A 24,693-nucleotide genomic window follows, 5' to 3' on the forward strand; every position below is an offset into this window, starting at 1 on the left:
GTGGATTTGTATCTGTTATATTATTTTTTAATTTTTCTGTATGCTTAAAAATTTTTACAATACTGTTGACCCATGAACAATCGGGGGACTAGGGGCACTTCCCCTCTCCATGCAACTGAAAACCCACATAAAACTTCTGAATCTCCCCAAATATAACTACTAATAGGGTACTGTTGACTAGAAGCCTTACTGATTGTGTAGTAAATTAACATAATTTGTATATTATGTGTATTATATACTGTATTCTTACAATAAAGCTAGAGAAAAGAAAATGTTATTAAGAAAATCGTAAGAAAATACATTTACAGAAAATACAGTACAGTACTGTATTTGACAAAAATCCATGTATGAGTGGACCTACACAGTTCAAACCTGTGCTATTCAAGGGTCAACTATAAAAAGTTGAAAAATATAACCGGTTAAAAGTTATGATCTTGGGACAACTTGGGTGGCCCAGTCAGTTAAGTGACCAACTTTTGATTTCCACTGGAGTTGTGATCTTGGAGTCCTGGGATCAAGTTGCATGTGGGCCTCCCCACTCAATAGGGCATCTGCTTCCCTCCCTCTCTCTCTCTCTGCTCCTTCCCTTCCCCCCCCACTAGGTGCTTGGGCTCCCCCACACACTCTCTCTCAAATAGATAAATCTTAAAAATAAATAAATATTGTAAAAAAAAAAAAAAACAAAACACTTTTTAAGTTCCTATGATCTTAACATGACATTTTTAACCACACCTAAAATTTCTTAGATCATTAATCCATTGACACACAGGAAAAGCACAGTCTACTTCTAGCCAAAGTAATATGCCCAGAAGCTGCTAGTGTCCCTGGGGAAAATAGTTACATACCAGAGTTTACAGTACAGAGCAGTACAGGATATAATTGTATGCCACAAGTAGTATACAAACTGGTACACAAATAAGATATACAAGACATACGAATAGTAGGAGTGTAGAGGAGAAAAAGACTTTAGAATGGTAGAGGAAAGTATCGTGCAAGAGCTAGAAGTGCGGTTTACTTCCGTAAAACAGACAAATGCTGGCTCTGGAAGACAGGCAAAAATGTTGTTATGTGGGGCAGGGAACCCAGGCATCACCATTCACCTACATTACAGTGGCTGCACATAAAGCAGGTGATTGCTACAAGGTGTGATAAATGCTACAGTAGAACACTCTTCCAAGGGTGCTAGTAAAGCCCACAGGAAGGACCTCTCAACCACAGAAGGAAGACGTGCAAATTTAGAGTCAAAATTTATCCCAACATAAATTTAAAATGGAGGCAGCGCAGTAAAGAATTGCTAATTCGTAGATGACATATTTTATTTGATACAGTAGACTGAAGCCAAGGGCTCTATCAGAGCTATTAAAAACCATTATGTTGATATAAATATTTATGTAAACCTTTTAAGGTCAATATAACATTTGTACAATTTGTACTATTTAGGCAATTTTTAATTTCATATATACGACGCAGTTGACAGGGCATCTGTCTTTCAGCAGCAAAATTTCCACTATCACATAAAACTTAAAAAGTTCCAATTTAAATATAAATCAATACAGGTTGAAAGCAAGGCTTCCAGGCTTATTATATCTTCAAAAAAGATGGGGGGGGGAATGTATTCCTCTTCTGACAAATTCTTTTTTTTTTTTTTTTTTAAAGATTTTATTTATTTATTTGACAGAGAGAGATCACAAGTAGACGGAGAGGAAGGCAGAGAGAGAGAGAGAGAGAGAGGGAAGCAGGCTTCCTGCTGAGCAGAGAGCCCGATGTGGGACTCGATCCCAGGACCCTGAGATCATGACCTGAGCCGAAGGCAGCGGCTTAACCCACTGAGCCACCCAGGCGCCCCTCTTCTGACAAATTCTAATGGAATGATTTCTTACTCACTAGTTCTATAACTAGTCATTCATTTTAAACTGAATTTGTTTTAGGACTGCCAAATTTTTTTGATCTACACATTATTAATAACTTGGTAATTAAAAAAACTGGCATGCATACAATTATATATTTGTTCTATAATGAAAATTTGCTATTCCTTAATCAAAATAACAAATGTTTCACAAATAAAAATGTCCTTATCAGAAACCCAGGTTTTATTTTCCCCCTCTGTATTTCAAAGAATAAATCAGGAGACATTAGAATCAAATATATTGTTAGAAGTCATTTGAAATCTGAAGTGTACAAAATGTCAAAGCATTAGACAAATGAGAGTCCCTAGAACAAAAGGTGCCAAAGCTTTATTATTCAAATATAATAAATGAAATTTAGAAGCTTTTTGGAAAAATGATTTCTGTCTCCATTTGGAACAGCTCGCAGAGCTTAATACATGTCAGGGTTCGTGTTCTAACATTTGGATAGGCACCTCATAATAAGCAAAGGAAAACTCTTCTTCAGTGCACAAATGAGTTGATTCATTTCAACATCACTGCATTACAAAAGATGGGAAGTTATTCCTTCCCAGACTCATGGAACAACTTCCATAAGTAAGCTATCCTCCAAGCCCAGACTTGGTGGTGGGAAGGGGGACAGTGGCATAAGCTACCTGGGTCTGAAGGCCATTCAAGTGGAGAAGCAGATGAAGACGCCTCCCTTCGAACCCTTCGAACTAGGGTTAGATGTACCATTTGGCCTGCATTCCGTAATACTTCAACAACATCCTGGTTGGCAAAACCCTGAATATCCACACCATCCACCTAAAACATTAAGAGACACATTACACAGAGGTTTCAAGTTAGCCGCTGTTTTCAATTCTGGAGAGGCAGAATAAAATTAGGCCTCTATCCCCTGCAAAATCCCAAGGTATTTCCTAAGCCAAGAGTGATGAAAGATGCCTCCTTAGATGGATCTGAAGGACAAAGATTCAAATGACAGCAACAAACATTTGTTTCTATGTAAACCACGAAATTAAATGTATGTGTCTATGTAGATGTGTGTGCTTATGCTTCAAAAATATTATTCAAATAAACTTCAAAATTTAACAAATTTCTACTAAATGGAGAAAAACCAGCCTGAATGGACAAAGGGTAATTACAACATTCTCCAACATATAAAATACCTCAAATCTGTATGTACTTAAAACTATTTACTATTAGTAGAAAAATTACTTTCATGAAGAGATGAAAAGAGCTGGTTAATAGCCTACTAAAATGCATATAAAATGAGTGAGTATACAGAACACAGAGGTGCCTGAAAGTCTTTTTTAGGAGACTGCTAGAACACCTTTCAGATGTATGTATGTATGTATGTATGTATGTATGTGTGTGTGTGTGTTTTCCTCCCCCCCTACCAATATGATTAGTGACTCCTTTCTTCACCCACGGTAAAAAACAAAAGCAAACAAAAAAACAAATTTAGGACCTTAAGAGTCAAATCAATGAGATTTCACTGAACTTAATTTTTTAAAACATTATGAGATCAGGGGCACCTGGGTGGCTGAGTGGGTTAAGTCTCTGCCTTTGACTCAAGTCATGATCTCAGGGTCCCAGGATCGAGCCCCGCGTCCGGCTCTCTGCTCAGCGGGGAGCCTGCTTCCCTCTCTCTCTCTGCCTGCCTCTCTGCCTACTTGTGATTTCTGTCAAATAAATAAATAAAATCCTTAAAAATTAATTAATTAATTAATTGATTTATAAAAAGGTGGCTGGACCATTTGAAAAGAAAAAACTTATGAGATTATATGAAGCCATTCTCCTCTCATGCACACTACCATTAAGATAACTTCTTTTTGGGATGCCTGGATGGCTCAGTCGGTTGGGCCGCTGCCTTTGGCCTGGGTCATGATCCCAAGGTGCTGGGATCAGAGTCCCTCATCAGGCTCCCTGCTCAGCGGGGAACCTGCTTTTCTCTCTGCCTCTGCCTGCCATTCTGCCTGCTTGTGCGCACGCTCTCTCTCTCTCTCTCTCTCTCTGATAAATAAATAAATGAAATCTTAAAAAAAAAAAAAGATAACTTCTTTCCCTCGACTTGATTCAATGCTAAAACAAAGGGCAGGTACTTACAGCAACTATTTTGTCATTCACTTGAATTTGGCCATTGTGGTAAGCAGCACTGCCAGGTATTATACTTTTCACATAAATCCCAGAAGCCTCCCCTGAGATGCACAAAAACATATGGAAAAAGGAAGAAGGCTCTAATTAGACCTTGATTGCCAAATTCATATCGAGAGGTTAATTACTACAGGGGCTGATGCGAGGCTTGATAAACACTATTTTGAACACAAGCGGAGAAATTGATGGATTATTTCAAACTGTCACCATCACAAATGACCCGAATTTGAAATGATGTGACTGATGACTATTTCTGGAAAAATAATCAGTAATGGAAGCTTGATGAAATGCACTCTACTGTAAGCTGGAATTCAGGGAGCCCAGGAGGTCTCATCCTCTTGGGCTGTCCCCTTTCTTCCTGCTGCCTTGGAGACTTATCACTTTTCACCAGCACTAAGAAAAGAGTCTCCTACCTACATTTAGTCTTCCCTGCCTACATTTAGTTTGCTGCTCATGTTAGCTTCCCAGACTTTCCCAGAAAAGTACACACAGTGTTTAAAAAAGAAAAGAAAGAAAGAATTTCAGCAACATTAAATAATCTTCACATTATAAAATATTTAAATACAAACAAATGGCTAAATAAAAATTACAACGATATAAAAAGTATACAGGCCTACGGGCAAAGACTAGAAGAGAAACTGGAAGATGAAAAACCGTAACTCTGGATGATTTTATTGTTTTATTCTTTTATTTCAAATGAACTTATAATACTGTCCACAGAAGAAAACTAAACATCAATGAATTCCTATTGCCTAGATAATAAAATGTAAATTTCACAGAATCATATTCAAGGACCTCCATAATCTGTGGAAAACTTTACTTATCTTCCACTTGCCATCCCTCCAAGGCAAAAGTTCACAGACACAAGACTCTCAATATTTTACCAAAACATTGAGTATTGTCGTGATGTTATCCCTTTTCTTAATTCATTTTTTCTTCCTATGAAACTCATCCTTTCTACCAAAATCCTTTTTCATGCCTAGCACAAATGCTTCTTTGTGAATTCTTTATTTCTTTCTGTCAAATTTAATCTTTCACCTGCCATATGATGATAGTTCACTTATAGCTCTGATAAGACACATATTTCATTTATCCTTAAACAATTGTCATTTACATATTTCTTCCTCTGACTAGTCTTTTCTTATATTTGTTTTTCTATCCCTTTCCGAACCAAGCAAAGTAACCCCCTCAAAAATCCAATGAATAGAACAAGGCAAAAATTACTCCGAAAGTCTGCATGTCAAATAGCAAACTGAATTTTTAACTGTTCTAGTTTTTGGATTTACCATTGCCTCCCTCTCCCAAAGTCCCCAAAACTTCTTTTGAGAGTAAATAAGTAAGATGACTCTCTATTCAGTAACATAAATATCAAATTTTCTCAATTTTCTATCAGTTATTTACCTTCATTTTACTTGGTGTATATTTTATATTGTTAGGTTTATAAGGACACTCCAAAAACTTACTATAATAAAGATTCATAAGCCATAAGTTTAGGAACTAAGCCATCATTTCTCTAACCTGACAGCATATTAAGAGCTATTCAATATAGCTTTTTTTCTCAACATTATTTTACAATCCATACTTAGCTCTTTTGGAATTCATTTAAATTCTGAACCTAATAAAGGTGGCACTTAGAAAAATCTAAAGGTCTGAAAACAGTTATTTCATTAGGCTAAAATAGCACAAGGTGGTCTGACATGAATTTCATTCAGGACTTTGAATACATTAGCACTCTTAATCTTTCCACCTGCTGTAAGTATGCAAAATAATATTTTTTTTTTAAATTAACTTTCTAATCTTGCTACTTTTTAAAAAGATTTTATTTATTTATTTGACAGAGAGATCACAAGTAGGCAGAGACGCAGGCAGAGAGAGAAAGGGGAAGCAGGCTCCCTGCAGAGCAGAAAGCCCGATGTGGGGCTCAATCACAGGACCCTGAGATCATGACCTGAGCTGAAGGCAGAGGCTTAAGCCACTGGAGCCACCCAGGCACCCCTAATCTTACTATTTTTAAAAACCAGAACATTTCATAACTCTGAATTCATGTTACTAGCAAATATTTATCCAAAAGGTTTATTTTTCCTTACTCTAATTATTATCTTATAATAATAGAGTAACTCTTAACAATAAAAGCTACCAAAGCTTTGCATGTAGTAGTTAAGGGAGTGTTATTCAGAGATACTTGGGCCATGTATGTATTCTCACAATAGAATCCCTTTATACGACAGAAAATAATTCTAATGAAAGAATTTGTTTTATGTTATTTTTTTAGTAATTATAATAATACTTTTTAACATTTATAATAAGAAATATATACAGCAGCGGCGCCTGGGTGGCTCAGTGGTCAAGTGTCTGCCTTCGGCTCAGGTCATGATCCCAGGGTCCTGATCAGTGGGAAGCCTGCTTCTCCTTCTCCCCCTCCCCCTGCTTGTGTTCCCTCTCTCGCTGTGTCTCTCTCTGTTAAATAATAAAATCTTAAAAAAAAAAAAAAGAAATATATACAGTAATCCTTTTATATTATCACATCTAAAATGGCATAATATGTAACGGTCACAATATTTAAAGTATATCTATCTTAGATAAAGAGAAGACACAATTCAAATATTACACATTGAGTTGGATAATTAAATCCTTTTGTTAATGACAAGTCAGCTATAAAACTCTTGAGCTAAAACTAATTCTTTAATCATGGAAAAGTAACTGGCTGCCACTATAGATACATGGTTCTATTGTTCAGTATTGAAATTAAAATTTGCAGATATTTAATTTTACTACCTAGAAACCTTAACATCCTTTACAATTATTTCCAAATATAAAATAGAAATGATTCATTTACCTGTATGAGCAGCTCCAATATAGCCAACAATTCTAATCCCAAGACTCTGTCCATCTTTTTTCATGAGTTCAACATCATATGTTTCAAAAAAAGAACTGTCCTAAAAGGGAAAACAATTGTAAGTTTACATAATACTTAGTTCTATAACTGTGTGTAGTCAATTTGTACGTGGTTTGTCAAGTATTTTTTTTAGAACTCGTGGCAGAATCTTAAGATAGTCCCTAGGACTTTTGATTCCGAGTGCTATTCCTGCGTTTATGGTCCAGGATATGGCAAAAGGGAGATTATCCAGGTGCATCTAATCTGATCGGGGGGGGGGGGGGGGGGGGGCCTTTCAAGAGCAGAGTTTTCTGGCTGGCAGCAGAGAAAGGAGTGAAAATGAAATATAAAGGCGGGACCTGTGGCTTGAAGATGAGGGGCTCTCGTGAGACCTGGGGGACTGGGGACCTGGAGGAACTGAGAGAGAGCCTTAGCTGAGGAAAGGAAAGAGACTTCAGTCCTACTGCTACAAGGAACAGTATTCAGCCAACAACTCAAATGAGCTTAGAAATGGACTGTCCCCTGCCAAAAAAAAAGACAGAAATGGACTGTCCCCAGAACATCCAGATAAGAGTCCAGCCAGCCCTTAATTTTGGCCATACAGGAATCTAAGCAGAGAGCCCACCCAAGCCCACCCAGACTTCCCACCTACACAACTGCAAAATAACAAAGCCTGCTCTTTTAAGCCACGAAGTTTGTGGGGTTTTTTTTGTTTTGTTTTGGTTTTTTTTGAGAGAGAGACAGAGACAGAGAACGCATGAGACACAGGGCTTGATCCATGACCCTGAGACCATGACCTGAGCCAAAATCAAGAGTCAGATGCTTAACCAACTAAGCCACCCAGGTGCTCCTTGTGATAATTTGTTATACAACAATAGAAAACTAATACAGCCACTTAGAAAAAACTCAGGATAAATTTTTACCTTAAAAAAAAAAAAGTAAAGAAAAATTTAGAAACAGATGGTAAGAATTACTATGAATAATAATTACTGGGAGCAAAAAATATCAAACTAAAACTTAATTTCATTACTTGCCTTCTAATTTAAAATACTTCTTTACAAGAATAAAGTGTCTAAAAACAGGATTCCATTCAAAACACTAACATTAGAAAGGAAGTATCTGATTGCATCAAATTCTTTTTTTTTAAAGATTTTATTTATTTATTTGACAGAGATCACAAGTAGGCAGAGAGGCAGCCAGAGAGAGAAGGGAGGAAGCAGGCTCCCTGCTGAGCAGAGAGCCCGATGCGGGGCTCGATCCCAAGACCCTGAGATCATGACCTGAGCCGAAGGCAGAGGCTTTAACCCACTGAGCCACCCAGGCGCACCTGATTGCATCAAATTCTTACTTATCACACAGTTACACTGGTCCCCACTACTGAACTGAAGACTCTGGAGAGCTAGAGTAATGGAGAGGAAGAAAGTGGCTGTAACCAATTTGGAGAGGGAAGCAAAAATGATGTTAAGACCTCTGACAGAAAATTTCCATTCACAAGGTTCCAAAAAGGGAGACACAAACAACCTTCTAGACGAGCCCCTCGAATCCACATGAACAATGGTCTCCCATCTCTTCCCACCAAAGTCACTTCTCCTTTCTTCTTCCCCTGGCCTCTCCTTTTAAAAACTATTTATTTCCTTTCATTTTATTAACCCTTGATTCAGAGCCTGTGAAATTACTGGAAAGATCTTGGAATGAACCAAAAAGATCTGAATTCAAATCCCAGCTTGGCAACTGACTTCTTTTATTTTTTGAGATCAGCACCTGAGCTGACGGAGATCAAGAGTCGGATGCCTAACTGACTGAACCACCAGGTGCCCCTCACTCTATGACTTTTAAACGAGTAACGTGGACTTGAGTTCCTTTATTTAATATGATCTTATCTTGATGAAAGGATAGGCCTATCTTGCAGAATTCCTATGAGGAGTTCAGATGACCTAGACAATTCTAGGTGTTTGATAATACTAATTTTTTTATTTTTGTTTTGATTTTGATTTTTTATTTTTCAAAAAATTTTTTGATTTTTTTATTTTTCAACAATTTTGATTATTGTTATATTATTATGATGATTATTATAATAAATATTCCCTTTGTTCATTGTGTTCATATCTAATTCATACATTGACTAGTACTGAGTTTCCCTCCAACTGTGTCTCCTCACCACTCTCATGAAATAGAAATGGCAAGTACTGGGGTGCCTAGATGGCTTGGTCGGTAGAGCATGCAACTCTTGATCTTGGGGTCATGAGTTGAAGCCCCACATTGGGAGTCGAGCCTACTTTAAAATAAATAAATAGGGGCACCTGGGTGGCTCAGTGGGTTAAGCCGCTGCCTTCGGCTCAGGTCATGATCCCAGGTCCTGGGTTCGAGCCCCACATCGGGCTTTCTGCTTGGCAGGGAGCCTGCTTCCTCCTCTCTCTCTGCCTGCCTCTCTGCCTACTTGTGATTTCTCTCTGTCAAATAAATAAATAAAATCTTTAAAAAAAAAATAAAATAAAAAAATAAAATAAAATAAAATAAAATAAATAAATAAGGGGCGCCTGGGTGGGCTCAGGGGGTTAAGTCTCTGTCTTCTGCTCAGGTCATGATCTCAGGGTCCTGGGATCGAGGCCTGCATCGGGCTATCTGCTCGGTGGGGAGCCTGCTTCCTCCTCTCTCTGCCTGCCTCTTTGCCTACTTGTGATATCTCTCTGTCAAATAAATAAATAAAATCTTTTAAATAAATAAATTTTTTTAAAGGCTTTCTTTAAAGAAAAAAAGGAATGGCAAATATTATTATTTTCCAATTTACAAATGAGTAGCTGAATTTCAGGGAGTTTGGATGACTTAATGCTGAGAAACAGCAAAAAACAAAATCAAACTTGTGTGATATCTCTCATCTGGGTTCTCCTCTGCTTCCCTGGTGAGCACTGAGGCACTACTCCCACCCACATGGCACTTTGAGTCGAAGGCACTTCTAATCTTGCAGAGTCTCATACCCAGTGCATAAGGAGAAAAAATGGTTTGTATACTCACAGCACTAGGGCTCTTGTGAGCTACAGCAGGCAGGGCAACAGGTAAGGCTGCAGGGGTAGGAGGGGTTACGGAAACTGCACCCACAGGCGCTCTTGCAACAAGCATGCGGACTGAGTTTCCACAGTTCCTTAGCACTTGCGCAACTTGCTCGCTGGTCATTCCCTGCACATCTGTACCACCGATCTTCAAGATGTGGTCCCCTGTCTGGAGTCTTCCATCCTTTAGTTGAAGAACAAAACAAAATTATTCCAAGAAATCAATGATCTAACTTCACTGGCTAATAACCAATTCCTCGGACTTTCAGTTCTGATAGAACGGCTGACAGAGAAGCCATCTATAATATGCTACAAACAATATAACAGTTTTAATGAATGCTGAACTGGCAACAGGGAAAAGGAAATATTTTGGGGGAAAAAAAAGATGGGGTGGAGGATGTGTTCAAAAGAAGAAGAGTAACCAGAATTCTAATATGGCCATTGGCTTGAGGGCATCATTTCATGCCTGATGGCCTAGACCCAGGGTATTCATGACCACAAAGGTAAGGAAGAGATCAGAAAACCCTGGGCCTCAAGAAGGGAAGGAGGTTGGATCCGAGGCCTCTGGCATCAAGCTAGGAACTGTGAAGGCCAACAAACTCAGTGGCTCTTTTAAGGATCAGCAAGATGTCAGTGTGGCTGGAAAGGATGAGCAAAGAGAGTAATCGGGAGGAGATGGGAGCATCAGCTAGAGCTCAGCAGTACAGAGCATTTGCTCTGAGCTGGGGAGAAGGGAAGTCATGAAGCGTTCTGAACAGAGAAGGGACATTATCTGACGTGCTTTTACCAAAATCCCTCAAGCTTCTGTGTTGAAAACAGACTATAGGACGGGAAGCAACAGAAGCAGAGATACCAGTAAGGAGGCTAAACCAACAATCCAGAAAGAGATAGCAATAACCTTTGGACTGGGTTAGCAGTTGGTGTGCTGAGAAGGAGACTCTAGAGAACACATCTCAGTGACCTCTCAACAGGCTCCAATAACAGCTTCTACACGAGGTGTGATCGGAAAAAACTCCCAAGTTTTTACCCCAAGCAACTGGAGAGACAGAGCTGCTTATTAATTGAGAGAGCACTGCTGAGGAATGGATGGGTGGGAGTAGAAATCAGGAGTCTAGTTTTAGAGATATCCAGTCGGAGATCCCATTAGACATGAAAGTGGAGATGTCAACTATGCAACTGGATATACAGATCTGGAGTTCAGGAGGGAGGTCCAGACCACATATTTAAATTTAGGAGTCATTAGCATATATAACATATTTGAAGTCAGGATTCTGGGAGAATTCAGAGAAAGGATACATCATGTTCCATTTCTTAAGCTGGGGATATGTACCTGGTTATTATTATTATTTAAAATGTTTTATTTCTTAAACTAAGTGATACACGCAGTGGTGGTTACTGTCATTATTTAAAAATCTGCACAGCCATTACACATACTCTTTTTTTTTTTTTTTAAAGATTTTATTTATTTATTTGACAGAGAGAAATCACAAGTAGGCAGAGAGGCAGGCAGAGAGAGAGGAGGAAGCAGGCTCCCTGCTGAGCAGAAAGCCCGATGTGGGGCTCGAACCCAGGACCTGGGATCATGACCTGAGCCGAAGGCAGTGGCTTAACCCACTGAGCCACCCAGGCGCCCTACACATACTCTTTTATATGCACTTTTAAAGGTGTATATTTCATACCCAAAAAAATTTTAAAACAATTTATCAAAAAGTACATCAGGTCAAAATGTTTTAACATTTTCATTCTACATCCATTTGTCAAATTCTTGAAATAGCAGATCCATCTGCGTTTTGTTTCACCAGAAATTTTGAATTCTCTTTACTTACCTTTACTATATTAGAGTTACCAGGATGTAAACAAGCTGGCTACAAAAGATTACACCTGCCTAGCACTCTACAGGTCGAAAATCACTTTTCACATATCATCTCACTTGGAGAGGGACAACTTTAAAATGAGTACATGGGATTCAGAAAGGTTGACTGACCTGACCAAGGTCTCAAAGCTAAGAAGTGAACCAAAGTTCAACCCAATAAAAAACAAAAAATAAAAATAAATAAAAAGCCTTAAGACTAAAAAGTGTAGGGGCGCCTCGGTGGCTCAGTGGGTTAAAGCCTCTGCCTTCAGCTCAGGTCATGATTCTAGGGTCCTGGGATTAAGCCCCACATTGGGGCTCTCTGCTCAGCAGGGAGCCTGCTTCCTTCCTCTCTCTGCCTGCCTCTCTGCCTACTTGTGATCTGTCAAATAAATAAATAAAATCTTAAAAAAAAAAAGACTAAAAAGTCTATTTTCCGTCTTTCCTTTTCTCCAATTTTGCAGGACTCTGTATCAAGGAAGGTACGAGATCCAAATACTGAGTAAAAAGCCATGGGCTTTGTTGTGAAGTCTGCAGAAGGCCCTAGAAGCAAGTGGAAGAGAAAGAGGAGGAAAACAGAAAATGCAATTCAATTCAGAAACATCTGCAAAGACTCAGAGAAAAGACAGATACAAAGAGGAAGTAAGAATTGGTGGATTTCTACTTTTAAGCACTGGTAATCTGATACTGTATCAATGCAACAACCTGAAATAAAATAAGTAACTACTCAAGAGAAAGTCGGGGATTGGGGCGCCTGGGTGGCTCAGCTGGTTAAGCAGCTGCCTTCGGCTCAGGTCATGATGCCAGGGTCCTGGGATTGAGTCCTGCATCAGGCTTCACTGCTCAGTGGGAAGACTGCTTCTCCCTCTCCCACTCTCCCTGCTTATGTACCCTCTCTTGCTGTGTCTCTGTCAAATAAATAAATAAAATCTTAAAAAAAAAAAAAAAGAAGAAGAAGAAAGTCAGGGGTCATGATGAAAAACAGGGGTAAAGCTGCCTCTGTAAATCAAACCGTCCTTGGCCTGACCAAAGAATAAAGAATATGTCAAATAAGTGAATTTGGCTTGGTCAAAGAAGGGCCCATCACCGTAAGTACATAGTTAGTCACTTCCTAGGCACTATTTTTTTTCCTATTTTACCTCAATTCAATTTAAAATGATAGATAATTTGCATCTGTCACTGAAAGTCAAACATTTTCTTCTTCCAGAAAAACAGGTGTTGTAAGGAATTCATAAGTACAAACACAATCATTAGTCAGATTGATAGAGAAAACACCAAAATGACAGCTACCTTGTTTAAGTCCAGCAGCCCCAAACACTGCATTTTACTGGTATTTTTTTTTTAAAGATTTTATTTATTTATCTGACAGAGAGAAATCACAAGTAGGCAGAGAGGCAGGCAGAGAGAGAGGAGGAAGCAGGCTCCCTGCTGAGCAGAGAGCCCGATGCGGGGCTGGATCCCAGGACCCTGAGATCATGACCTGAGCCGAAGGCAGCGGCTTAACCCACTGAGCCACCCAGGCGCCCCTTACTGGTATTTTTTGATCAACATTCTCCTTCCATAACCTGTCTACTGTGCAAGGAATTTAAAAGGCATAGAATTCTTTTTATTCTTAAGGGAAATCATAAATCAATGATAGCCAATAAATAGCTAGGCTAAGATTCAAAGACATAGTATGCTAATCAAACATTCAAATATAAAGTTTATCAACCCAAAGGTTTTTTTCAAAAGAGAAAAATTATGCATATAGCCTAAGATAGTACGGTAGGCACATAAATTAAAACAGCTGATGTAATAGGGTACACCACATTATACTGAAAAGACTAAAAGTATCATTTAGTCACCTTTAAAAAAAAAAAAGATAAAATACTTTAATCCAAGTTAGCAGGTACAGGCTAAAAAATATATTAGTTTGCATTTTAAATTCCCTGATAGGCAGCTGGATGATAATTTCAGATCAAAAAAATATTTGACAGACACCTGGGTGGCTCAGTGGGTTCAAGCCTCTGCCTTCAGCTCAGGTCATGATCCCAGGGTCCTGGGATCAAGCCCCACATCGGGCTCTCTGCTCAGCAGGGAGCCTGCTCCCCCTTCTCTCTCTGCCTGCCTCTCTGCCTACTTGTGATCTCTGTCAAATAAATAAATAAAATCTTAAAAAAAAAATTTTTTTTGAGGGGCACCTAGCTGGCTCAGTGAGCAGAGCCCGAGACTCTTGATGTAATGGTCATGAGTTCAACCCCATCGGGCATGAAGCCTACTTAAAAAAAATAAGAAACAAAAAAAATTTTTTAAGACATTTTAATAAATAAATAAATAATAAACTATTAGAAAACCTAAAGAAACTTAAGTTTGAGCTACAAAATAAATCAAAGTTGTCTCTTGGAAAACTAAACACAGAAAATAAAATTATTATTAGTTTTGATTCCAGGCCAGTGCTATCATTGGTCTTTAATCAAAAGGCAACATAACATAGGCAGAAAACAGCAAATTTATAAAATAAACACTCCCTCAAAGAATTAAAGATATTACATCTAAAAACATCTATCCCACCCTCCTCAAATTCCCAAAGCCCTCATCAACTGGTTTTTAAGGATAAGGAAAAGATGTTTATAGACTCACTCAAAGCAAAATTTCTTGGGAATAATCAACTATTCAGTGGCCTCAAGCTGGGCCTTGCTTATTCTAGACTGAAAATTCCTCATAGTACACATGTCCCTCCAGTCTCTGCTTTGTTACATTCCTTCTTAGTATGAAAGACTACTAGATTGTTATCATGACTCATAATATAATTGCCTAATACCAAAAAGTCATTATTCATGACAACTTTTGAATAGACTGCATTGTTATAGCTACCTTACAGGGAAAAAGGGGTTCACTCAGTGTACCTGATTCCCCTAGAATTTCTCCAGACCACAAGAAAGATACTTCTGTCAAATGAAGTTTTACACTACCTATTTTTTTCCTTTTTTTAAAGATTTTATTTAATTTATTTATTTATTATTTGACAGAGAGAGACACAGGGAGAGGTAACACTAGTGGGGATAGTGGGAGAGGGAAAAGCAAGCTTCCTGCTGAGTAGGGAGCCCAATGCGGGGCTCGATCCCAGGACTCTGGGATCATGACCTGAGCCAAGGCAGATGCTTAACGACTGAGCCACACAGGCATCCCTTACACTATCCATTTTCAGTTAAAAACAAAACAAAACAAAAAACTTCTATTGAAAATTTTTGAAATTTTTGCCATAGCTGAACAGAATTCTCAAAAGATGTATGTTTCAGGTACTATGAATTTCGGAGCCTGAGCTTACAGGTATATATAGGCTTACAGATTTACAGGTTTTAAGACTGATGATTATATATAACAGGTTATAGATTTAAACTAAAGGGGCACCTGGGTGGCTCAGATGGTTAGGCACCTGCCTTTGGCTCAGTGTCATGATCCCAGGGTCCTGGGGTCGAGTCCCACATTAGGCTCCCTGCTCAGCAGGGAGCCTGTTTCTCCCTTTCCCTCAGCTGCTTCCCTGCTTGTGCTCTCTCAATTTCTCTGTCAAATAAATAAATAAAATCTTAAAAAAAAAAAAAAGACTTAAAAGATAGACTCTAAGTCCTTTAGCTCTCCTTTCATGATACCATGTAATTTTTCTATCCATGGAATTGGCCCTGACTGCATTTACTCATTGGTCATTGTAACTAAATCTCAACAAGTATTTCTTAAAAAGCTCCTATGAATCAATAGTTTTCAATTTCATTTACTTTATAACATTAAAGGCAGTAGACAGCAGAAAGACAAGTACGGGCTTTGGGGTCAAACACACCCAAGTTCAAATCCTGGCTCTACTTTGATCAAACTGTTACAATCAAACATCAGTTATTTATTCTCCCTGAATCTCCGATCCCTCTTAAACAAAATGAGAGTAAATCCCTCTCTCACTGATTTGTGAGCATTAAACTCAATACTATTGCAAAGTCTTAAGCCTAATGCTTTGCTTACAGCAAATCATCAAATGTATCCATTTCTGACACCCATTTAGGCTGTAGTGACCTCAGCTAGGTGTTCCTGGGCTCACTCCCTCAACTGTACCCATCTTATAACTATATATATATATATGTAAGCTGTAAACACAAAAGGAAATATAAAGGGTTATTTCATGAAACTCTTCTAAGTAAGAAATACTGACTTCCTTCTCCAACTTTCTATTGTCTCATTTTATATTCTTTGAAGAAAGTAAGATTGATTAACCCAATTAGCTGAACATAGGTATCACTTTATGATCAATCTTGATCACATCTACAGTAATGACTTAAGACATCTATAGTCCCTTACCATAAAGATTGCCACAGTCAACAGTGAGCATTAATATTCAAAACATGAGTACATTTTAATTAAAAGCAATAATTCCCTTTCATTCTTTTAAAGCTATGACCAGTCTACATGAGCAACAACTTACAAAGGCTTAGAAACAATGCACAGAGCCAGTTCAAGAGATCTTAAATGCCATTAGCTGAGATAAGAAGAGAGAGGGGATGGCTCCCTCTCCTATGTTTAGGCCTCACTATAGCCCCTTACAGGAAAACGTCAATAATTCTGTTGTTTCTAGAGCTGGCTATTTAGATAAGCTTAGACCAACCCTGGACAAGAATACATCTGGAAAAGAAAAACATTAGGATGAACTTTAGATAAATAGATTTAAGCCATAAAAGACACACTTCAGAGTTAAAGAGATGTGAACTCAATCTTGACTTTGTCATTTCCTAATTGAGTAGCCTTGGGCAATTTCTTAACAGTTTCCATATCTATAATTTGAAAATAAAATTTATGACTATCTTCAGGATTACATAAGAATAATGTATATTAGGCAGATAACAGTGTCTGGTATAAACATTTGCTCCTGCATCATGACTGATGGGCATACTCCAACCCCCTCCTTGATGACCTGAAATAGTGACAAGCCCTTCCAGTAAAGGCTGAAAATCAGACCTGGGCCTTTCCCAACAGTGTCTCAAAGGGATTAATTTGGGAAACTGCACATCGTATTCTCCTTGTGACAATTCTTAATGCACATTAGGATATTAAAAGCTCAGAAAATTCTTACAGTAAAAAAAGTCTATTTGATTTTGTTTAACTTGCTGTTTTCTAAATTTATCTGACCCTTTGTTTTTCACAGTAACTACTCCACTTTGCATCTTGAAAAATGCTACTCCAGCAAACAAGCCGATAAAAATTGCTAAGCGGGGGGGGGGGGGGGGGGGGGGGGGGGGATGAGAAAAGACATCAAAATACTCCAGAATACCTCATTCTTTTTCAGGTTACAAAAAATTTCCAAAAACCCTTAAGAATATATTTTCTGCCACAGTTGTCCTTTAAAGATCCATAACATGACAATTCTCAGCCTTTTTGGTCTCAGAAACACTTCACATTCTTAATTATTGAGGATAGAGAAACGGGCATTATAAAGACGCACAGGAAACTTTCGTGGGTGTTGGATATGTTCATTTTCTTCACTGAGGAGACAGATGGTATAAGAGTGAAAGCTTATGTGCTACCTTGGCTAGGCTAGGGTACCCAGTTTTTTGGTCAAACACTAATCTAGCTGTTACTGTGAAGGTATTTTGGAGGTATATATGATTAACATCTACAACTGCTTGATTTTAAGAACATGATCCTTGATAACAGGGGTGAGGTGGGAGGGGCTCCATCAAATCAACTGTAGGCTTGATGAGCAAAAACTGAGATTTCCTTGAGAGAAAGGAATTCTGTCTTAAGACGGTAACAGAAATCCCACCTGAGTTTCCTAAGAAATCTTGCCAACCAACCCTACAAATTGTTAAGTCCAGACTGCAGTATTAACTCTTGCCTGAGTTTCTACCCTGCTAACCTGCCCTCTATATTTCAACTTGCCAGTGAACATATGTCAAATTTATTAAACTGTATACTTTACCTACGTGCAGTATATTGTATATCAATTATATCTCAAAAATTACTGAGAATCTCAAAGAGCTTTTGCTTATGTGGTTCTCTCTGTTGTTATCTACTAAATAAGAAAATAGCACAGGGGCCCCTGGGTGGCTCAGATGGTTGGGTATGTGCCTTCAGCTCAGGTCATGATCTCCAGGTCCTGGGATTGAGCCCCACATCAGGTTCCCTGCTCAGCGGGGAGGCTGCTTCTCCATCTCCCTCTGCCTCTCCCCCTGCTTGTGCTCTGTCTCGCTCCCTCTCAAATCAATAAATAAAATCTTAAAAAAAAAAAAAGGCAGAGAAATTTTTAAAATATTTAATACATATACTATACTAGTATATATTTCTACTATGTTGATGCATACACTTTTTATTTTGAAAATAAAAGCTATATTTTCTACAACAAAATGGTGAGAAGAGTGGTATTTTAAAATATCTTTGGAAATCCCCTCAATAGCTGGCTTAAAAGCAGACAACCAGCTTTGCACATCTGCTTTAGCATTCAGTATACTGTAATATGTTGTTTTGGCTGAAGTATATAAAGAAAATCTGGCCTCAATTAGATACATAGTTGGAAAATGGAGGAGTATTTTAACAGCCCTTCAAGTCTATTCTTCTCTGATAACACAACAAAACTTGACAAGTTGTGGTTTCTTAAAGATCCGTTGCAATGTGGAACCTGCAACTTCATCAACAAACTTTCAAATACTGTCTCATTAACACCTATTGATCAATCTTGAATCCTGAATGGATCTTTTACCTATATATTGTCATAACACACACTGATCTTCAGGAAATATTGATCCACAGACTCAAGCAGATCTTCCAAATATTGACATATTTCATTATATAATATTTAAAAAATCATTACTAATATCAGCAATAATCTAATCAGAAAAGTCTTTAAATATTGGAAAATGTCAAGCTCATGATAAAACACAACTTTTCCAGAATTCTAATTTTTGCTTGAAAGTTCAAATTTTATCATCACCCACAAATGCTGTCAGCTGTTTTCCTTGAAGTGACAGGCTTGCTTCATTCATTTTCAGAGAAATGTCTGCCAAGCACCCAAGTCTGAATAAACATAATTTTTCTGTCAATTACTCTTTCAAAAATAAAAATGCTATTCCAGATTGGTGGTTGCCAGAAGTTGGGGGCAGGGAGGTAGCAGGTGGGCAAAATGTGTGAAAATGGTCAAAAGGTACAAACTTCCAGTCATAAAATAAATAACTCATTGGGATATAATGTACAGTGTGGTGACTATAGTTAACAATACTGTATTGTATATATGAAAGTTGCTAAGGCAGTAGATCTTAAAAGTTCTCATCACAAGAAAAAAAATGTAACTATGTGTGGTGGTGGATGTTAACCATACTACTGTGGTGGTCATTTCACAGGATAAAACATCAAATCGTGTTGTACAGCTAAAACTCATATAACATTATATGTCATATTTCAAAAAAACTTTTTTGAATGAGAGCTAAATATTTTAAAATTTTTTTCATGTTTTCCATATAAAAAAGTGGCTAGTTTGTCTCACAGACATTTTTCTCAAACCAACCGTCATAACTCAGTATGTGGCAGAAGTGCTATACGGTATATGTCCCATTTTGTCACTCAATATTAAAAAGACATGCACTGAAATGTCAAAATTTGCTGGAAGTAATCATTTTTTGCTGCACTTTCTTAAGACTACTCTTTTGTTGCAACCACGTGGTGGAGAAGAACACAATGACCACCAGCATGGTTTGATGCCATTTCCTTGTCTTAATCCCACAGGTCCCCTGCAAGAGTTTCAGGGAGCCCCACAAAGCAAACTCTGAAAGCAGCTTCTCTAAATACAAGTGGAGGCTGAAAACAAAAATATTAGCAGATCCACAGTTTGTGTAAGATGAAACCTTAAATAGAAATGGGGAGCTGAGGGGGCGCCTGGGTGGCTCAGTGGGTTAAGCCGCTGCCTTCGGCTCAGGTCATGATCCCAGATCCTGGGTTCAAGCCCCGCATCGGGCTTTCTGCTCAGCGGGGAGCCTGCTTCCTCCTCTCTCTCTGCCTGCCTCTCTGCCTGCTTGTGATTTCTCTCTGTCAAATAAATAAATAAAATCTTTAAAAAAAAAAAAAAAAGGAAAGAAAGAAATGGGGAGCTGAGGAATTTACCTCAAAGCTGCATTTGCAAGTCCAATTTTCCTTATGCTTATCAGAAGGGATATATTTGTAGGTAACTAAACATCAATGAGTGAAATTTACATAGTACTCTGGTTATCATGGACAATTCACAAAACTATGGCCTCACTATTAAGTGGCATCATAACTAAATTTCTGGGCGACTTTTCTAAAAACTAAAGTCAATGTTGAGCATTTTATTCAATGTAAAACTAAGCAGAAATAGTTCCTAAGTTTTAAAATGGCCTGCTTTTAGGGGCATCTGGCTGGCTCATGTGCAGCATTTGACTCTTGATCTCAGGACTGTAAATTCAAGCCCCATGTTAGGCATGGAGCCTGGTTTAAAAAAAAAAAAAAGGCCCACTTTCAGTTTGAACACTGCTAAATACTGAACTGTAGTCATTTGACTTATAATGCCAGAAAACTGTAATTCAAGTGAAATTTACCACATACAATATTGGGGCAAATGTTTAAAATCACTGTACCTTCTAAGTTTAGCATTTACATGCTTGAAAGATACACTGGGGGGAAAAAAAAAGAAAGATACACTGGGAGAGAACACGGATATTCAAAATACAGTATCTATTAACACCTCTTCAACCAAAAATATTGTCCTCTGATGGAATCAAGAAGACTGTCAACCACAAGCCAAGAAAAAAAAAGTTGACTTAGGAAATGTTTCTAATAAAGCCAAGTGAGTATATGTTAACATTCATGAGAATAAAAAATATTTTTAGCAACACATAAATTCTAATTATGGAATCCTATATCCTAATAATTCATGTTGTGAAATTACATTTCAACCCACACAATTTAAACTGTGTGACACCAAAATGAGAACAAACAAGTCAACTTACTCGATCTGCTAATCCTCCAGGAACAATCGTCCTCACAACCACACCACTTGATTTTCCTCCAACTATTCCAAAACCTAATCCAGAGCCATCATTAATGAGCTCAACATCTTCAATATGCCCCCAATGAACCTACAAATCAATGGCAAATAAAAGCCCACATGTTAGTGAAACAGATACTTAGCTTTCCAATACAATAATTACTAAATTAAAAGATATACCACAAACTGAACATGCCTACAAGTAATCAGGGCAACTTTCTAGAGGCTGGGAGATATATAAAGATGATTAGATGGCCCCCACCCTTGAGAATCATATAACCCGTAGAAAGATAATCTAAAACATAAATAATTAAAATGAGACAAGAATACTGAATCATAAAACATATAGCTCAAAGAGGAAAGAGACTTGCTGCCTCATTCTCCAGTCTGTACCCAATATCTAGCACAACGCCCAGCACACAGGAGGAACAAATAAGTATATGTTTACCTGAATTGAAAGAGAATCTCAAAAAAAAAAGGCTGGGTGGGGGGTAGAGATAAGAAGTCAAATCCAACGAAGAGTTATGGAAAGCTTTGAGGAAAAAGTCACGTGTTAATTGCACTACAGGGAGAAAAAAATAAAAACACATATCCAAGCAAAAGGGAAATGTAAGAGCAAAGCGGGACCAAATAACAGAATGGGTCAAGACCTGGTCAAAAGATTGGATTTAGGGGCACCCAGGTGGCTCAGTCATTGGGTGTCTGCCTTAGGCTTGGGTCCCAGGATCCTGGGATCAAGCCCCATGTCGTGTTCCCTGCTCAGTGGGAAGCCTGCTTCTCCCTCCCCCACTCCCCTGCTTGTGTTCCCTCTTGCTGGCTCTGTTAAATAAATAAAATCTTAAAAAAAAAAAAAGAAAGATTGAATTTACTTAACTGGATAAGCAAAGAAATAACTGAAGGTTTTAAAAAGGAAGGATAGGGACGCCTGGGTGGCTCAGTTGGTTGGACGACTGCCTTCGGCTCAGGTCATGATCCTGGAGTCCCGGGATCGAGTCCCGCATCGGGCTCCCGGCTCCTCGGGGAGTCCGCTTCTCTCTCTGACCTTCTCCTCGCTCATGCTCTCTCTCACTGTCTCTCTCTCAAATAAATAAATAAAATCTTTAAAAAAATAAATAAATAAATAAAAATAAAAAGGAAGGATAGGGATGCCTGGGTGGCTCAGTCAGTTAAGGGTCTGCCTTCAGCTCAGGTCATGATCCCAGGGTCCTGCGATCGAGCCCCTCATCAGGATCTCATCGGGATCCCTGCTCAGCAGTGAGTCTGCTTCTCCCTCTGCCTGCCACTCCCCCTGCTTGTGCTCACGCTCTCTCTCTCTCTCTGACAAATAAGATCTTTTAAGGAAAAAAAAAAAAAGGAAGGAAGGACAGGAACAAAGCAGTGGTTAAGGAAGATTATTGTGGCAGCAATATGAAGGATGAAATGCTGAGGACATGAGGTAAAGAGACTAATTAAGCAGGCTCTTACATGGGAGAGGAAAGGCAGGCCCCACTGAAGACATGAGCAATGTCTACATGAATCAGACTGAGAGACGTTAAGCCTTTTCCCTCTAACTAGTAGGCTTCCATCAGGAATGTGCATTAGGGGCACCTGGGTGGCTGAGTTGGTTAAGCATCCAACTCTAGATTTCAGCTCAGGTCATAATCTCAGGATGGTGAGATCAAGCTTCTGGCTCCGTGCCCATCAGGGATTCTGGTTAAGATTCTCTCTCTCCCCCTCTGGCCCTTCTCCCCGCCCGCTCTCTCTCTAAAATAAATAAATCTTTTTAAAAAAGAAAGAAAGAAGAAAGAAAGAAAGAAAAGAAATGTACATTAAATTGGAGAATAAAATTCTCCATCTCAAGCTCAACAGGGTATATTTACCAGTTTTACTATTATACTGAGTTGGAAGGTTAAAATATTATACTAAGTTGCAAGGTTAAAATAACCAGGGATATTAGGATATGTAATAAATCCAGGTCTGAAACAATATCTAGTATCTGGGAAGTAACAAGTTTTGCTAAAATATGCCTGAATTAAGGATCACAGCTAATATTCATAGAGTGTATATTCTGCACCGGGCACTGTGCTTAGCTCTTCACGTGCATTCTCATTTAATCCGCATGTGAAACCGTGGCTGCAGTTATTAGTTTCAAGGAAAAGCAGAAGAAACTGAGCAGCGGAGGAATCAAGGAAACTTCCTGATAGGACACAGCCAGGAAGTGGAAGAACTGGACTTGACCCCACCTTAGCCTGGCACCAGAGCCCCTGTTCTTAACCACTATGCAAAGCACTCTCCCACTTTGTTCATTGTATTTATTATGTAAATTGTGCTGTATAAATATCACTGATTACAACAGGGAAAATGTCTATACGTTAATTTGTGTTGTGACCTTGTACTATACCCAGACGGTCTATTGTTTCTTTCACCCAAATGAATGAAAATTAATCATCCAGCACTTAGTGTTATAAGAAAATAAGATTTATTAGCTTGCATTCTGAAGATGGAGGCCAAAATCTCTAAAACGTTATAAACCAAGTTGAAAGATTCCCAAAGAGACATATGCTTTTATTCTTTTAAATTGCTCAGTATGCACGTTTACATGAAAAGGAAAACTTCTATAATTTTACAGTGTCAACAACCTAGTCATAGACACCCAGTATCATTTACAAAAATAATGTTTTTGAAATAAATAAAATAACTAAATCTTACTGAAGATACTCAACAGTAAATCTCTAATAAAAAACTCTCAGCTTAATTAAGGAACTGCCTACATCTCCAAGGAACACAAGACTCTTTCCATCACCAAATAAGTTATGCATAATACAACAATTCACCTTCTACATTAAATAATAACCTTAACTAAGGAGAACCACAGGACACTGAAAAAACAAAACAGAATCTTCTGTGAAATATCTTGTTTATTATGCTAATGCTGTATTTAGAGATGTGATCATCTTTCCTAAAGTATGACAAGTAAAATAACACCTTCTAAATGTCTTTACACTTCTTAAGATCAGTAGCATTAATTCAAAATTAAGTTATTTTTCCAAATTTGCAACTCACTGTTTCAGGCAGCGTGGGATCAGTTAGGCTGGCAGAGGTTTTTGTGTGGGCCAGCTCCCTGGCCACAACCAGACGCAGAGATCCAGTGGTTTGTTGTAATAATGCAATCGCTTGCTGATGGGAAATGTTCTGATCCAGTGGTGTGTCATTAATAGCCAATATCTGGTCATTTTCCCTTAATCTTTGATCCCTTGATAGAATAAGAAAATTCTGTTATAAATGATATAATAGCATCTTTAAAAAAAATCTATTATTCAAGCGAAGCTGTTTATTTCTTATGGCACTACTTCACTTAGGACAGTTATTCAAATAATTACATAACAGAGCTCTTCAGAGTGCTTCTCATCAAAGCACTTATTAGCTAAGTAACCGATTAAGTAGTGCACCCGTAAATGTGTGCATGCACACATGCCCGTGCGTGTATACATACACACAAAACCATTTGGCTACAAAAATAACCAAAAGCAATGTGTGGGGCCCCACAGCTAAGGTTTTGCTAATAAGAACACTGCCCCCGTTAGTGCATAAACCCTATACTTCTGAACCCCTTCCAACCTGACTTCAGCATATACCACACCAGAGCAACTGTATCCTCAAATTCACTGATAATCGTCTCTCCAGGAGAGTCATCCTGTCTCCATCAGCCTTTGCTTCTCTGACATTTGTCAACTGTCAGGCCAAACTCTCCTTGAAAATCAACAGATGTTACTTCTAAATCTATATTTAAGCCCTTCTCTCTGACCCAGGCCGCAAGTGCCCAACTGCTAACCAAAGTAAAAAATAATAATAACTGGGTTTTTTTTTTTTTTTTCAGATTTTATTTATTT

The 24,693-nt window shown here is 38.3% G+C and overlaps 1 protein-coding gene across 5 annotated transcripts in view; it reads right to left on the reverse strand.

The window, feature by feature from the left end:
- PATJ (PATJ crumbs cell polarity complex component) overlaps positions 1-24,693 on the reverse strand; it is a 373,314-nt gene that overhangs the window by 326,670 nt on the left and 21,951 nt on the right. For all 5 annotated transcript variants that reach the window (XM_047724601.1, XM_047724598.1, XM_047724600.1 and 2 more), the window contains exons 6-11: positions 23,867-24,056; positions 20,787-20,915; positions 9,928-10,146; positions 6,877-6,976; positions 3,993-4,084; positions 2,540-2,690 (exon numbers count right to left, since the gene is read on the reverse strand). In XM_047724601.1, the coding sequence (XP_047580557.1) occupies positions 2,540-2,690; positions 3,993-4,084; positions 6,877-6,976; positions 9,928-10,146; positions 20,787-20,915; positions 23,867-24,056 (881 nt within the window). The remainder of the gene's footprint in view (positions 1-2,539; positions 2,691-3,992; positions 4,085-6,876; positions 6,977-9,927; positions 10,147-20,786; positions 20,916-23,866; positions 24,057-24,693) is intronic.

This window comes from Lutra lutra, chromosome 4 (assembly GCF_902655055.1).
Source record: "Lutra lutra chromosome 4, mLutLut1.2, whole genome shotgun sequence".
Taxonomy (NCBI): domain Eukaryota; kingdom Metazoa; phylum Chordata; class Mammalia; order Carnivora; family Mustelidae; genus Lutra; species Lutra lutra.